Genomic DNA, 16657 nt, shown 5'->3' on the forward strand with positions numbered 1-16657 from the left:
CTCAGTCTGGGTCAGGGCCATGACCCTGATTGTACCCTTCTGTGGCCAATCTGGGAAAAGATGTTTACATGCTTGACCACTTACATGAGGCTATATTGGGGCATTTCTTATCAGTTCCTCAGCTCCAGCTTCAGAGCCCTCTGTATCTATAATATCCTTACTTTCAGAGTCCTTATCATCCAAGAAAGTCTTTTCATGGTCTTAACTCTGGGTATTTGGGGGTCTTTCTCTATGTACTTCCTGCACCATCCTTCAGTAGGTTCTGAGATGATAGGACCCACTGACCTGCTTGCTCCTCAGGTTCCTTCCATAACACAGGCTGGAATGCATCTACTTCTGTGACCCTTCTGGACTTATGCTGTTTTATTCTCATCAAGATCTTTATGGCAATCCTGGTAAGAATTTGATGTGAAAATGCTTCAGATTTCTCATACCTATGATCTAGAGAGTTAGGCATTTCTTAAAGACCATCCTCTGAAAATCCCATGTTTGGTTGCAGGATCAGTCTCTTCCCTCTTTATCACCAAGTTCTTTTCTAGGAGCTCCTCTCACTTGCTTTTTAAGTTGAGTTTCCCAATTCTGACATATGTGACTCCATTATGTCTTGCTTAGAACTGTTTTCCTGGCCTGTGGCTTTATAGTCTCTGGCTGAGACCTTCTGTGTATTTTTAAGTTCATCTTGTCTATCAGAATCCACAGAGAATTGCTGAATTTAGATGAATAGTGCACAAATTCATTCTTGAGAGACTCTGTGTTTGAGAATTCCCTGCCCATTTCTTTCACTGTGATGAGAAAGGAAGCTTACATTTGGGGATCATGACCCCTGTTCATCCCTCTTGAGTGACCAAACTTAATTTCAGCTGTAGTATATTAGATGAAGGATAAAGATCCTGGGTGGCTGTCAAACTGGGCATTATATTAGAACAGAAGTACTCACACTTTTCTCCAACATGCTGAAGTTCTTCTTTTAAAAAGTTGTGGTAAAATGCATATAACATAAAATTTACCATCTTAACCATTTAAAGTATGTAGTTAAGTGGTAAAATTGCATTCATATAACTGGTGTTTCTCAAATCGGAAGAGCTGTGCAATTGTTGCTCTAAGATTTCATCCTGGGTGACTTTGTCTACAGTGTGGCTTTTTTTCTTTTAATGTTTATTTATTTTTGAGACAGAGAGAGACAGAGCATGAATGGGGGAGGGTCAGAGAGAGAGGGAGACACAGAGTCCGAAACAGGCTCCAGGCTCCGAGCGGTCAGCACAGAGCCTGACGCGGGGCTCAAACCCACAGACCGCAAGACCATGACCTGAGCCGAAGTCGGACGCCCAACCGACTGAGCCACCCAGGCGCCCCAACAGTGTGGCTTTCAATAGAGAGAAAGCCTGGCTCTCAAAGAGCCTGCCACCTTCCTGAGGTAGAGGAAGGATGGATTGAAATACCAGGACTGTCAAAGTTGGGGTTCTCAGTAGATTTAGCCTTGGAAATTAACAATGCTGCATGTCACGACATATGTCTTGATGTCCTCATTCGTCTGCTTTGAGAATAATGGTTTCTTCTTATATATGTTTAATCATATTAAATCAGGGGTTCACAAAGTATGGCTTCAGGATCAGCATCAGCATCATCTGAGAAGTTGGTAGAAATGCAGAGTTTTAGCCCGTTGGTCAGACATGCTGAATCAGAAACTCTGGGAAGTACCCTCAGGTCTCTGTGCTTTCCCAAACTCTCCAGATGATTCTTTTTTTCTTCAGATGATTCTGATACATGCCAAAATTTGAGAACACTGGTATACAGGACTTTTCTTAGCTTGGTGTGGTCACAAATTATTCTCTGTCTGGCAGTCTTTATTCCTCTCTGATAATTTCTTTTTACTCTTTCTAGTTCAAATTGCTAACAACGTTGTCCTGAGAACTATTGATAATATTGATGACAGAGAAAGAATTGTTGGAACGATAGGCATTCTACTTCCTGTTGCAGTTCTAATGACTCAATCACCTGGTTTACTTAGAGTTTTTTGAAATGAAGTTCCATCTAGGTCCAAATATGCTATTTCTGAAGGACGCTGAATTTTGTGCAAGATTGTAGTACCTCACACAAGCCACTGTATTGGAACATCCTCTTTCTCCCAAAGGAGCAATTGACTCTACCATGTAGAAACACTGGACACCCAATGGGCTCTGCCTGTGAACAGACCTGGGAACAGCAGTCTCTCATTATACAAATCTGGTCTCTGGTCTTGTCCCTGTTATAAGGCTTCCTCAGATTGTCTTTTTCTCTGGCAAGGTAATCCAGATCTTTGGAACATGAATTCTTTACTCTGGAACCCAAATTTCCTTAGTAAGTCATTCTCTGGAATCAGTACCAGAGTAAAGGTTGCTCCCAAATGCCTTGGTCACTATATCTGATTGAGAGGAGGTGTAGCTGGTATAATATTGCCATACTTGGATATTCTCTTCAGGGTAATTTTGTTGATGGTCTTGACTGATTCAGGTCCCTGTCCTCTCTGGAGTGCATATCTAGCTCTTCATTTCTGAAACCTAATCCAAATTCCAGACTCCTCTGTGTTGATTTGTAAAGCAAGTTTTATCTGATGGTATCACATAAGGAAGGTCTTTGGTTCAATGTATTAATAAGAATTTTCAATTGATCCTCTGTGAATTTGGTATGGCTGTTACCATTTGTGGCTTTGATCGCATTTGGAGAACTTTTCTGGGACATGTTGCAAGAGTCCTGGAACTGTCTGCGATGCTTCATTTATTCTATTGATAACTTTTGCTGTATTGAAACTCTATACATCCTTAATTTCCATGTCACTTTTTTCTCCTGGTGTTCTTCTTGCCCCTATGACTATTCCTTCTCATCCTTTCTTTCTTCCCTTTAAAGTTGGTGCCCCTCAGGGTTTCATCCTTTGCCCACCTGCCCTTTTATTGTATTATGCATTATTCTTATCTGATTCCAACAACTCCCATTTGATATACTTCCCAGCTTGATGCTGATAATATGCAACTCTCTATTTCTAGCCTATGCTTCTCTCTATAGAGTTTCCTACCTACATATTAATTGGTCTCCAGGCTGCTACGTACTCTGATAGCTGGCAGATACTGCAGACTCAGTGACAGCTTTCTGTGACATACTTCTCCTTTCACATTTGCTCAGTTGTTGTTACATTATCCCCTCTGGCACCCAAGCAGAAACTGGAAGCCATACCTGTTGCCTCATCTCTACATCCCCCTCTATCTCTTCCATCTCCCACCTCTATCCTTTTTTAAAAAAACTTTATTTATTTATTTTGAGAGAGTGCATGTTTGCGAGAGCAAGGGGAGGGGGAGGACCAGAGAGAGAGGGAGAGAGGGAATCCCAAGCAGGCTCCACACTGTAAGTGCAGAGCCAAACATAGGGCTCAAACTCATGAACCGTGAGATCATGCCCTGAGCCAAAATCAAGAGTCAGACGCTTAACTGATTGAGCCACCCAGGCACTGCATCTACAATCTCTATCCAATTCTGGCTGCTACAGCTTCTTACAGAGACCAGTCCAACAATCTTCAAACTGGTCTTGGTGACTGTGGTTTTGTTCTCTTCAAAAGACTTCTTCCCATTGTCGCCAAGATCTGAAAGGTCTATCAATTCTCCACTACTGCCCTGTGGTGACCGCTGTCCTCTCTGGAGAGCACAAGTCCCTAATGGTGCATGCTAGGAAAGGATGACTAGGTTCCTGGATGGCTCTCTAGCCTTTTCTTTCATTTTCTGCATAAAACATTATGGTCTATTAATGACACAAAGTCTCTATTTCTTGCAGTCTCCTCCCAAACTTGGCCATTGTTAATCTCTAAATAAATAAATCTAGTCAGTTATGAATCATAACTGGCCGATGAGCATTAGTAGAAATAACTGTAACACAGACCTCTAATTAAAAAAAAAAAAGCAACACCCTACCTTCTCTTCTTTGCAACATTTAATGAGAAGTAGCTTTTGGAAAGAACTCAATACTGGATGCCAGGAATTACGGTTTTTGGTCTCATTTTCTTCTGTCATGAATTCTTCCTCCTTACTTTTAGAATAGCCTTCCCATTCATATGGATTGATATAAGTCTCAAACGATCCTAGAAACACAATTTAAAAAGATGCTTTAATTAGAGTTGGTTTGACTTTGAAATTAAATAAATGTATTTGGTAACTTAAAAATGTCTACATTTACTATCAGTTTTTACAACAAATGAAAATATATTAATCTCCCCTTACCCAACCAACCTAATTAAAAATAATTTAAAATTGGATCAGAAAACAAATCCAATAGCAAATCACTTACAAAAAGCAAAGCTAAAACAAAATAAACAAAGAGGTTAAAAATAAAAGGATGCGTAGAGAAACATTAATCAAATGTGAGCAAAAAAGAAAATTGAAGTGATAAGAGTAACATTGAATAAATTAGAATTCAAGGCAAATATAATTAAATGGAACAAATAGGTCAAGTTATATTAATTAAAATATATAATAAAAACAATAAAATGAACCTATGTGTCAGATAATAGTGAAAGAGTACATCAAGTAATCACTGCTGGAGGTAAAGGAAAAAGCAGAAAAAAGATAATTGTGGTAGGAAATAACACATAATTATCAAGTCTGTGATAGATGAAGCAGACTGGAAGTTCTGACATATATAATTTGAACAATCTAAATAACATATGGATAAATTGACATATATAGAACTTTATGCCCTAATAAACAGAATATATTGCTCCCCTTTCCCCATGGAATATTTATAGGAAATGGGCTTGCATGTCACATGAGGGTTAGGATCCTGATTAGCCTTTACAATTGTTTTAAAAATTTAGTGTTTATTTTTGAGAGAGAGAGAGAGAGTGTGTGTGTGTGCGTGTGTGAGAGCAGGGGAGGGGCAGAGAGAGAGGGGAACGACAGAGGATCCAAAGCAGGCTCCACACTGACAGCAGTGAGCCTGATGTGGAGCTTGATGTGGAGCTCAAACTCAAGAACCATGAGATCAAGACCTGAACCGAAGTCAGACGCTCAACTGACTGAGCCACCCAGACACCCCACCCTTTATAATGGTTTTAACATGTGGCAAGAGTTAGCACTGAAATTCCTGTAGGCAGGGTATACAGTGCGCTGTAAGCCTCTCAGCAAGCCAACACAGCCAGTTTGTCCTCTAGTAATGAAACAGGTTCCTTTGGTTGGACCTTGGGCAAAATCGTTGGCTTGAATGTCAGGCTAGAAAACCTCTTTCTCCAGCTGGTCTGCTGGGGCTCTGTTCTGAGGGTCTAATAATAGCAAAAATGTGGTGACAGCAATTCAGTGACACTTGAGACTATTCTGGAGGAGTGTGCACCTCTGCAAGACTTCTAATTTCTAGATGGCATAAAGACAATGACATGGTATGAGACCACAGGGCACAGCACACAACTTTGGTTGAAGGTGGTTGTGTTACTCTGAGGACCAGATAGTAGAACCATTTATTCCAAAAGGACTTCCTTTTTCTCGAGGTTCTCATTACTTATTGTATATTCACTAGGATTCTGGCTAACGAGAGAGGATAAGAGCATATTTTAAATAACTCTCAATTATTAGGACATGAAGCACTTAGAAACTATCAAAGACAAAAGATTAAGCAATTAGGAAGCTTTAGAAGGTAAGAATGTCATTGGAATTGATTATTAAACTTCACCTGCAAAGATCTAAATTTCACATTTAGAACATAAGCCCTCCTATCACACATGTACAAACCTTCACAATTGTATAGGATTTCCAGAATAAACCTGAAATTTAACAAATGAAAGCAGGAAAGTAGTTTTAAATAGCTGAAATTTTAGTCCCAATCAACAGGGATAACACATGGTGCTTTTTGTCCAAACATGATGAGTTGTTTCCAGAATTACTTTGCCTTCTAGCCTCTACTCCTTCCCTCTTTCTTTGCCTGTGTGTTTATTAGGCTCCATCTAGTTCTTTCTGCTTTGGGTCTGTCCCTAACTGGCCATCTCTAGCCTTCCCCTATGAGTGTTTTCCTTTTTGTGTTCTACTTCTATCTCTAGGTGTCTTGTTTAACTGGTCCTCAATATAGAAACATAATTTCTATTTGATGCATTTATTGAAGAGCATTTCATTTTTTTCTAGTCTTTATTTAGAAATCAAACAAGTACATTAGGATTCCAGAAGTTCTGGTCCATGTACATTTTAAATCATTACACTTACTGGTTAAATAAATATTCATATTACAAGTAGAAGAGTGATTATCAAAGGGTAGAAATAGAACACAGAACTTCAAATAAGTATGGGGTAAATAAAAGAATGGATAAGCCACCTGAAGGCAAGAAAGAAGAAAACAAATGAAACAAAGAAAAAGGCTGCCAAGAAAAAAAAAATCCCCACAAAATAAGGTGATAGAGGGGCGCCTGGGTGGCTCAGTCAGTTGAGCGTCCAACTTCGGCTCAGGTCACGATCTCATGGGTCCCGTGAGTTCGAGCCCTGCGTGGGGCTCTGGGCTGATGGCTCAGAGCCTGGAGCCTGCTTCCGATTCTGTGTCTCCCTCTCTCTCTCTGCCCCTCCCCTGTTCATGCTCTGTCTCTCTCTGTCCCAAAAATAAATAAATGTTAAAAAAAAAAAATAAAAAAAAAAATAAGGTGATAGAAGTAAGTCTGAACAGATCAGGATTTCTCAGTCTCACCACTATGGACATTTTGGGGCAAGTGGTTACTTCTTCTGGAGGATTGTTTTGAGCATTGCAGAATGTTTAGCCACATTCTTGGTTTCTACCTACTAGATGCCAGTAGCACCATACAAGTTGTGACAACCAAAATGCCTCCAGACACTGACAAATGTCCTCTGGGAGACAAAATATTCCCCAGTTGAGAGCCCTTGAAATGGAGCAATTATTGTAATAAATATCATTGAATTAAAACTTTCCTGTTAAAAAAGAGAGACTCTCATACTGCTCAAAACAACAAAATTCCACTTAAGATACACCAAAAACATGATGATGACACAAAAGAGTTAAAATTAAGAGTATAGAAATATATAGAGGCAGAGCCCTAACCAAGATAATTGCACTTTAATTACATTAACATTAGAAAATATATTTTAAGGCAAAAAAGAACTATTTAGAGTAAAGGGCATATTATTCAAAAAAGGAATAATTTACTAGGAAGATAATAATCCTAAGCCTAGTCATAATGAACAGCATAGTTTCACAAGATATGATGGGAAAAATTCTGGAATTTCAAAGAGAAACTGGGAATCATAGTGAAATCAAGAGTCAGATAGATGCTCAAATGACTGAGCCACCCAGACGCCCCAATTTCTATAACATAATTATGTTATAAACAATACAAAGATAGCTCCTCCAGATCCTAAATGCTTTCAAACTAAAAAAACTGTACTTTTCTTTTTTTCAGGGCTTTTCTAATCATCCTTTTTATTTATTCTTTTTTTTATTATTTAAATTTTAGTTAACATAAAATGTGTACTTTTAAAATTGAAAGGGCTGCATATTAAAACTTGTGAGAAAAATTAACATAGAATATTATAATTCAGAGCAAGCATTACTTCTGGGGAAGAGGGAAAGGATCCTGTGAGGGAGTATGAAAGGATAATGGGAGTCTGGTATTATTTTAGTTCTTGATTTGGGCTCATAAGTACAGTTAATTTTTGATAATATCTAGTTGTACAATTTTGATTTGTGCACTTTTCCATATGTATGTCATCCTTCAATAAAAAGTTAAAAAAAAAACCCTATGGGGTGCAGCTAAGGCAATTCTTAGAGGTAAGTATATCCCTTTTAAATGGGTATAATAGTAAATATAAAATATTGAAAATTCATGCGCCAAGCATTGAACTCAAACATTCAACTGGGAGAGCAAATACTTCACAATTTCTTAATAATGAAGAAATTTCCTAGTGAAAAATATTGATATAGCAGAAGAGATTAAAGGAAACATCAAAGTTAAGATTCACGAGCCTAGGGTGCCTGGGTGGCTCAGCAGCTTAAGTGCCGCACTCTTGGTTTCCACTCAGGTCGTGATCTCACAGTTCGTGGGTTCCAGCTCGCACTGGGCTCTGGGCTGACAGCATGTCTTCTGCTTGGGATTCACTCCCTCTGCCTATCCCCTGTGCACGCAGGCTCTCTCTTACACTCTCTCAAAATAAATAAATAAATAAATAAATAAATAAATAAATAAATAAATAAAATAAAATAAAATAAAATAAAATAAAATAAAATAAAATAAAAGAATGCCTCAAAAAAAAAAAAAGATTCACAAGCTTGTTTACAATCCCTTTATAGCAGATCCTTTTTGACATATTACCTATTCGTATGGAAATAGGATGTAACAGTATGTATTGTGTAAGTCCTTTAAAAACTGGAAATGATTCTTCTAAGTCACAGCATGCGAACCACATGGCATTATGCAGCCAGGGAACTTCAGGCTTAGGTGGGCGTTCCTATTAGAAGACAGAATGAAAATGAGCAATAAGTCACAAAGACAACCACAAAATATACTTTCACCTTGTCCAAGTGAAAAAGCAAGCTTCAGTTGCATGTTAAAAATAACCATTTGCTGAGGCCAAGTAGTAATAGGTGCTGAATCAATTCTACCTGTACACCTTTGCCCAGAAGTGCAGCTGGGGAAAGCTTTCCAGGTTGACATTTACAGGAAGCAGTTGATCTGGTGAAGGGTTAAAATTAAATCTGTGAAGTCGACTTCTAGCCTGTTCCCCAACATGTTGCACCAGTCTCTCCCCACTCCCCAAATATTATGATTTTATTCCCCTCAAGACTAGTTTTCAGATCTGATTCCCAGATGTTCTCACCTCTAGGAGATGGGGAAAGCTGAGTAGTATAGCAATATCAGTAGCAAGACAGGTGATGATCTCATTTCAGCAGGGCTGAGTGTATGTTATGTCCAATTATTATTTCCTATATCCCTAGAAACTTCTGGGAAAGGTATTATGCCATCTGGAAGTATTCCCTGAAGGTGGGTAAGCAGTTTTATTTTATTTTATTTTATTTTATTTTATTTTATTTTATTTTATTTTGTTTTATTTTATTTCACTTTGTTTTATTTTACTTTACTTTACTTTAATTTAATTTAATTTTATCCTGAAGGTGGGTAAGCAGTTTTAAAAGAGAGAAACAGCTGTGATTATAGACTGAAACTAATTCTTTGAAAATTCATGAACATTCGCCTGAGGTTCTATACTACATTTTAAAATAAGTTTATTTATTTATTTTTGAGAGAGAGAGCGAGAGAGCAGGGGAGGGGCAGAGAGAGAGAGGGAGAGAGAGAGAATCCCAAGCAGGCTCTGCACTGTCAGTGCAGAGCCCAATATGGGGCTTGAACTCATGAACCGTGAGATCATGACCTGAGACGAAATCAACAGTTGGGACGTTTAACCAACTAAGCCACCCAGGTGCCCCTATACTACATTTTTAAGTAGCTTTATTGAGATACAATTCACTCATTTAGAGCATACAATCCCATGTATTTTAGTAAATTCACAGGTTGGTGCAACCATCACCACAGTGAATTTTACAACATTTCATCTCTTCAAAAAAAACCCCAGGTATTCTTTAGCTATTACCCTTCTATCTGCCCCTGGCCCCAGCCTAAACAACCACTAAACTGCTTTCTGTCTCTATAGATTTGCCTGTTCTGGACACTTCATATAAATCAAATTTTATAACATGTGGTATTTTGTGACTGACTTCTTTTGCTTATTAGTTTAGTGTCTTGAAGATTTTACTCATGTCATGGTTTGTGTCAGTACTTCATTCCTCTTTATGACCAAGTAATATTCTGTTGTTATGAATAGACCACATTTTGTTTATTCACTCACCAGGTGATGGACATTTGGGTTATTTCCACCTTCTTGGCTACTATGAATAATGCTGCTATGAATATTCACGTCTAAGTTTTTTGTGTGGACATGTTTTCATTTCTCATACATACCCAGGAGTTGAACTGCTGGATTATACACTAATTCTATGTTTTGTCTGAGGAGCTCCCAGACTGTTTTCCAAAGCAGCTGCACCAGTTTTGACTCCAGGCAGCGGTGTATGAGGGTTTTTCCACATCCTCACTGACACTTGCTATTATCTGTCTTTTTGATTCCAGCCATTCTAGTGTGGATGAATGGTATGTCCTTAAGGTTTTGATTTGCATTTCCCTGATGAATAATGATGTTGAACATCTTTTCACATGCTTATGTATATCTTCCTTGGAGAAATATTTATTCAGGTCCTTTGCCTATTTTTAAATTGGGTCATTTGTCTTTTTATTGTGGAGATGTAAGAGTTCTTTATGTATTCTAGATACAAATCCTTTATCGGCTATGATTTGCAAGTATTTTCTCCCACTCTGTGGGGTTGTCTTTTCATTTTTTTTTTCATTTTTTTAATGTTTATTTATTTTTGAGAGAAAGGCAGAGCATAAGTGGGGGAGGGGCAGAGAGAGAGGGAGACAGAATCTGAAGCAGGCTCCAGACTCTGAGCTGTCAGCGCAGAGCCCGATGCGGGGCTCGAACTCACGGACCGTGAGATCATGACTTGAGCTGAAGTCTGGCACTTAACCAACTAAGCCACCCAGGTGCCCCAGTGTTTTCATTTTTCTAATAGTGTCCTTTGAAACAAAAGCATGTTTATTTTTGATAAAGTCCAATTTACCTATTTTTTTCTTTTTGTGCTCATGTTTTTGATATCAGATCTAAGGATCCATTGTGAAATATGCAGTTATGAAAATTTACTCCTACGTCCTCTTACAAGAGTTTTGGTTATTACATTTAGGGTTTTGGTATGTTTCAAGTTATATATGGTGTGATTTAAGGGTCCAGTTTCACTGTTTTGCATGTGGCTGTCCAGTTGGCCCACACCATTTGTTGAAAAGACTTCTTTTCCCAATGAATTGGCTTGGCACCCTTGCCAAAAATCAGCGACTACAGACACATGGTTTTATTTCTGGACTCTCAAATTTGATTTCATTTATCCATTTGTCCATCTTTGTGCTGGTGTCACACAGTCTTGGTTATTGCCGCTTTGCAGTAAGCTTTGGGATCTGGATCCTTTGTAATTCCATATGAGCTTTACAATAAGCTTGTCAATTTTTGCACAGAAGTCAGTTGGGATTCTGATGCGGATTGCACTGAATCTGTAGATCATTTTGGGGAATGTTGCCATCCTAACCGTATTATGTCTCCAATCCACGAATGTAGGAATTTTCCCACTTATTTAGGTCCTCTAAGGTCTTTCAACATGTTTTATAGTTCAGAGCATAAGCTTGAACTTCTTTTGTTAAATTTATTTCTAAGTATTTTATTCTTTCGGTTGCTATTATAAATTGACTTTTTTCCTAATTTCATTTTTCATATTGTTCATTGCAAGCATATACAAGAAATACAAATTTATTTTGTATGTTGATCTTGTATCCTGCAACCTTCCTGAACTCATTTATTAATTCTAATACTTCAGTCTTTTTTTAAGCAGGTTCCTTAGTATTTTCTATATACAAAATCATGTCATCTGTAAATAGATATATTTTTACCTCTTCCTTTCTAATCTGGATGCCTTTTATTTCATTTACTCGCCTAATTGGCAAGAATCACCAGTACAATGTTGAGAAGAAGTGGTTAGAGCAGATATCCTTGTGTTGTTTCTGATCCTAGGGAGAATGCATCCAGGCTTCCACCATTAAGTATGTTGTTAGTGTTGGTTTTGGTCCATGCCCTTTACCTAGTTGAGGGAGTTCTCTTCCATTAATAGTTTGTTGAGTGTTTTTATGATAAAAAGATATTGGGTTTTGTCAAATGCTTTATTCTGTGTCTACTAAGATGATCATGTAGTTTGCTTTTGTATTCTATTGATTTTATTGATATATAGCATTTATGATAAAAATGGGAAATACTAGTATTAAAATATGAGTAACTAAATAAAGTGACTAGATAAAAGATGTCCTCCAAACACATTTCTAAAAAAAAAAATCAGTCAAGAATCATTCTAATTTCCTCGTGGTAGAGGAAAAGAAAGTTTAATAAAAAACTTTTGAGAAGTTTCTTAAGATGATTTCTAATTTTAAGTTTTGTGTTTTTGTCTTTCTTTTACTTTAGAGAGAGAGAGCATGAGTGGGGGAGAGGGGCAGAGGGAGAGGGAGAGACAGAGAGAGAGAGAGAGAGAGAGAGAGAGAATCTTTTTTAAAGATTTTTATTTATTTAATTTGAGAGAGAGAGTGCATAAGCAAAGGAGGGGCAGAGAGAGAGGGAGAGAGAATCCCAGGCAGGCCCTGCACTGAGCCTGGGGCTTGAACCTATGAACCATGAGATCATGACCTGAGCTGAAACTGAGAGTCGGACGCTCAACTGACTGAGCCACCCAGGCACCCCGAGAGAGAGAGAGAATCTTAAGCAGGCTCCATGCTGAGCATGGAGCCTGATGTGGGGCTTGATCCCATGATCCTGGGATCATGACCTGAGCCAAAATCAAGAGTCAGATGCTCAACTGACTGAGCCATCCAGGCACCCCCAATTGTAAGTTTTGTGTTTGATGCTATTTAAACATATTTTACATTTCTTTTCAAAATATGTTGTTCATGAGAAGTAGCAGGTGGTACTGGAATGGATATGGGCTTTAGAAACTTAGACATAGGTTTGAATGAGACTCTGTCATGCATTAGTTATCTGATTCTGGAAAGTTCTTTAACTTTTTCAAGCCTCTGCTAGAGAAAACTGTAAACAAGGCTGTTAACAGAGTGCCATGAGGAAAGAAAGACAATAATGCACTGGGAAGGCCTGGCTGAGTGACTAATAGTCAGCAGTAGAGTGAAGTGGGCAAGAGTGCAAGCTCTACAGACTGACTGTGAGAGTTCCAGTGCTGGTTCCAAATCCTATTAAGTATGTGAACATGACAAATTAATCTCTCTGTGCTTAATTGTCTATCTGAAGGCTGGAGACAAAATTAGGAACTCACATTAAGAGGAATACTAAGAGGAATAAATTAGCTGATATACATAAAACACAAAGCAAGCCCTCTGTGTGTATTAACAGTGATTATGAAGTTAAGATAGCATTAAGAAAGCATTAATAGAATATGAATGCATGCAAGATGGGTGGGAGTGGGGAGGAAGGACCTCTGGTGGAGAGGTCTTGTCTGGGTTTGTCCTGGGAGCATAGGGCACTGAAAGTCAAATAAAAAAAGCATGAAGTTCAACCTCCCATCACTACACTGAGGCTCAAACACTGGCAAACAGGTGCAGATGTCATGTCTGCAGGGACCAAGGGTGGGGCTCAAGATTGGGAGGATAGAGCCAAGAATTTAAAGTGGGGTTAAGATGGAACTTCAGTCAAGAGTTGCGGGGGCATGGCTCACTTCTGTGGCTGACCAGGTCTGTAGTACGGAGGTGACATAGTCCAGCTGAAGGGGCTGGAGAAAGTTCCATAGAAAGATGAATGCAAAGAAGGCAAGTGCAGCAGAACTCGTATTACGGTATTGCAGGTGACAGTCCAGTTATATTACGTCCTGTGCTTTTTAATGAAAGCTGTGTCCAGGGAAGAGAGAGTCATGATTGCCCAAACAGTATTTCCAAATCTATGAGTTACAACATTATTGAATTTTAACTCTTCATATTTGTAAGATGGTCAACTTTTCAAAACATGATCACATCTACTAGTTCATTGGTTACTCCCCGCATCCCAGGACACTGCTGCATAGAAATTGCATAGACATTGCTGAGTGACAGCCTGGCCCATTAGACCCTCAGTGCCCACATCGCTGGGCCACACAACCAAATGTATAACCTTCAGCCACTACAGAGCATTGGTAGGTGCTTGTGGGCTCCATTTAGAATAACATTTACAATCCAAACGTGAAACACATACCTTTTCTAATCCTGCAGAACCTCGGAGAAAGAAATTCCACTCGGCATCAGTTAGGCTTTCTTGCTGACGCATGATCTCTACACACAGCATAAAGCTGTAGATGAGTTTATGTTGCTCAAAGAGTCCTCTGGAAACATTGACGTAAGCGGTTAGAAGCGTTTGTTCCAGGAGTATTTCCATGCGCTGCTCTAGATCGTCTGACTTTACAGATGTTTCAATTGTTGTATTGAACAACTGTGTGAAAGAGAGCTCTATCAATGTCTTGGATTTAATTCAATTCCTGTAAAGAAAAAAAAAAATCCCTGCTCCTCACTCCCGCCCTTCTTGGCCCTGTATTTTGTGAGTCAGTAGCAGCACAGGAGACGAATAATGTACTATGAAAAAGCCAGAATTCATCCCAAATTGATAAGTGATATTTATTTTCTGCATTCTCCTTTGTTCCCCCCACCCCATCTTTCAGCAATGAACCACTGCCAAACACCTAACAATATTCAAAAAGGCATCATCTTGATGTGAGGCAGAAAACTGGAAAATGGAGGTGAGCTGGCAGAACCAGTTTTTTCATGTCCTTAACTCAAATTTGATAATCATTTTGGGGTGAGAGATGTAAGGGCAAGGGAAGGTCATGTGCACTTCTTGGCACTTCTCCAACATAATTGTTAGGATGTGGGAAGAATGTGCTAGAATCTTCTCTGAAATTTAAGGGAAAGCCCTTGTTAACTCTCCCCAAAGTTTGGTCGACAAAGGGGAACGGAGTTGTTACCGTAAAACACTTAGAAGAAAAGAGGATGGAGCTTTCTTTAACAACATAATGAGAAACAGAGAAGTTAAAATCCAGTGGAGATGTGATGTTTAGTGCCAAAATAAAACACAGTGAATCTTGATACACCCTAAATAATTTCAACGTGACATGCAGTTATGAATGGCTTTGGGAGATGATGTCCAGGCCAGTTTGGTCACGTACAAATATGTTTAGGGTCTCTAGTTTCCCTTCTAAACAGAAAAACCCCAGTGCATTGATGATTCATCCCATAGCCCTTTTTCTGTCAGCCTGAGATATTCTCAGAGCATCTTCATTTTTATTTCCTGAAGGAGATTTTAAAACCTTGAAAAGCATGAATTCCAAAACCTCCAAAACCATTATGAAAGTCATTTAGGTGGAATTCAAGGATTTTCTCATCCTGTGACCTTGCTTAGTTTAATACCTGCCAACGAAAGGAAGGAAGCAGAGACATGAGAACAGCAAAGCCCTGTCTTTAGAAGCTGAGATCTGACCCCAGAACAAATGGTTTTTAAGGCTGCTAAAGCAAATGCACATCTTGTGGGAAGAGAGCCCAGGCGCGTCTAAACAACATGCCTCTCATTTCTTCCAATTATTCATTTCCATTCTCTCCTGCAGCTCCTCTTGCTGCTGGACCCTTAACTATAACCTGAATTAGACACTTAGAGGCAAAACCAAGTTCGGTCTAATGTCATAAAAATTCAACTGCTCTTTTATGGAGGGATGGAAACAGACTCTTTATTCATGAAACACTAATTACGTAGCAGCACGGTGGGGAGGCAGGGATGGCTGAGGCTTCATTTCTGCCTTCTGGGAGGTCAGAGACCAGTAGGTTAGAGAAACCCACCACCCAAGGCAATGTGGAGGAACTGCCAAATAAGACATAGCGAATGTTTTCGGTAAAAGACTGGTGCAAATTTTTTGCTACCCTTCCCACTGACAAGCAGAGTCTAAATGGGTTAGTCGAGGAGGTCAAGAGTAAATCTTTCCTTTCTTCCTCTACAGTTTTCTGTGCATGCTGAGCACTTGAGTGTTAAGAAGACATGGCAGGTGGGTTGCTCTTGAACCAAAAGACTGAACCCAAACTCCTAGAGGGTTTTACCTGATAAATAGACTCATGATTTGTCTGAGTCAAAAACGTAACTCAATGGGATTTAAAGGGAAACCAAAGACATAGATTTCATGGACAAAACAATGTACTTACCTGTTTAAAATATTTTAATGAATACTGATACATAGGATCTATTTCTGAGAGGCTTGCAATAACAAAGTACATAACAGAGCCTTGAGTGGCTACTGGACGATACTTCTCACGAGCAACATTTATCATCAGCTCAGTGGACTCAGCTTCCTTTAGCCTGATTTTAATGGCACCTGAAGTGATCTGAATAAAGATACAAAAACAAGTTCTTAGGTTCCATTTTTTAAAAAAATGGTGGGATTTTTGGCATATACCCAATTAGGTCTAGGACAGAAATAAGGATATGGTGACTTAGTGATTACAATAATAGAATAACTGAATCTCAGGACCAAGCTAACCACTGTCCTTCCAGAGAGGGGGGTAGGCAAATGGGAACAGCTGACAAAACCAGAGCAGCACTTCTCTGAGATTCAAATCTGACGTGTTTCTGAAAGGGACACCTGACAGAGTACTCCCAGATGCTTCCTGATTTCCCCCTGAGCAGTCCTGAAATGATGCAGGGTTCACATAACAGAAGAAGGTATGAGGGGAGAAGGGGCATCCATGAAACTGCCCCAAAGAGGGGGGTGGAGAGAGGCTGGAAGGAAGTGGTGTCATATCCCATTCTGGAATAACAAGGAAGACTAGCATTCTTTCTTTCCCTAGCGTTCATAGGTGTGAGGAACATAAGGAAACCTGGGGATAGTAGCTGTTGTTTGCGAAGGATTATAACCTAAGTAAGTTGGAGATATTTTCAAGGTCTTTGCTGTTCTTTGCTGTTCTGTTTCAGGTTAGTGGTTCTGGAGAGCCTTTTGGCCAATGGGT

General features: G+C 39.1%; 1 protein-coding gene across 1 annotated transcript in view; it reads right to left on the reverse strand.

Annotated features, from left to right (window-relative positions):
- Positions 1-16657, reverse strand: part of DNAH6 (dynein axonemal heavy chain 6) — a 244563-nt gene that overhangs the window by 38608 nt on the left and 189298 nt on the right. Inside the window, exons 60-63 of the mRNA XM_078444658.2 lie at positions 15857-16036; positions 13872-14105; positions 8315-8450; positions 3936-4102 (exon numbers count right to left, since the gene is read on the reverse strand). Of these exons, the coding sequence (XP_078300784.2) occupies positions 3936-4102; positions 8315-8450; positions 13872-14105; positions 15857-16036 (717 nt within the window). The remainder of the gene's footprint in view (positions 1-3935; positions 4103-8314; positions 8451-13871; positions 14106-15856; positions 16037-16657) is intronic.

This window comes from Panthera onca, chromosome A3, assembly GCF_046562875.1.
Source record: "Panthera onca isolate mPanOnc1 chromosome A3, mPanOnc1 haplotype 2, whole genome shotgun sequence".
Classification (NCBI taxonomy): domain Eukaryota; kingdom Metazoa; phylum Chordata; class Mammalia; order Carnivora; family Felidae; genus Panthera; species Panthera onca.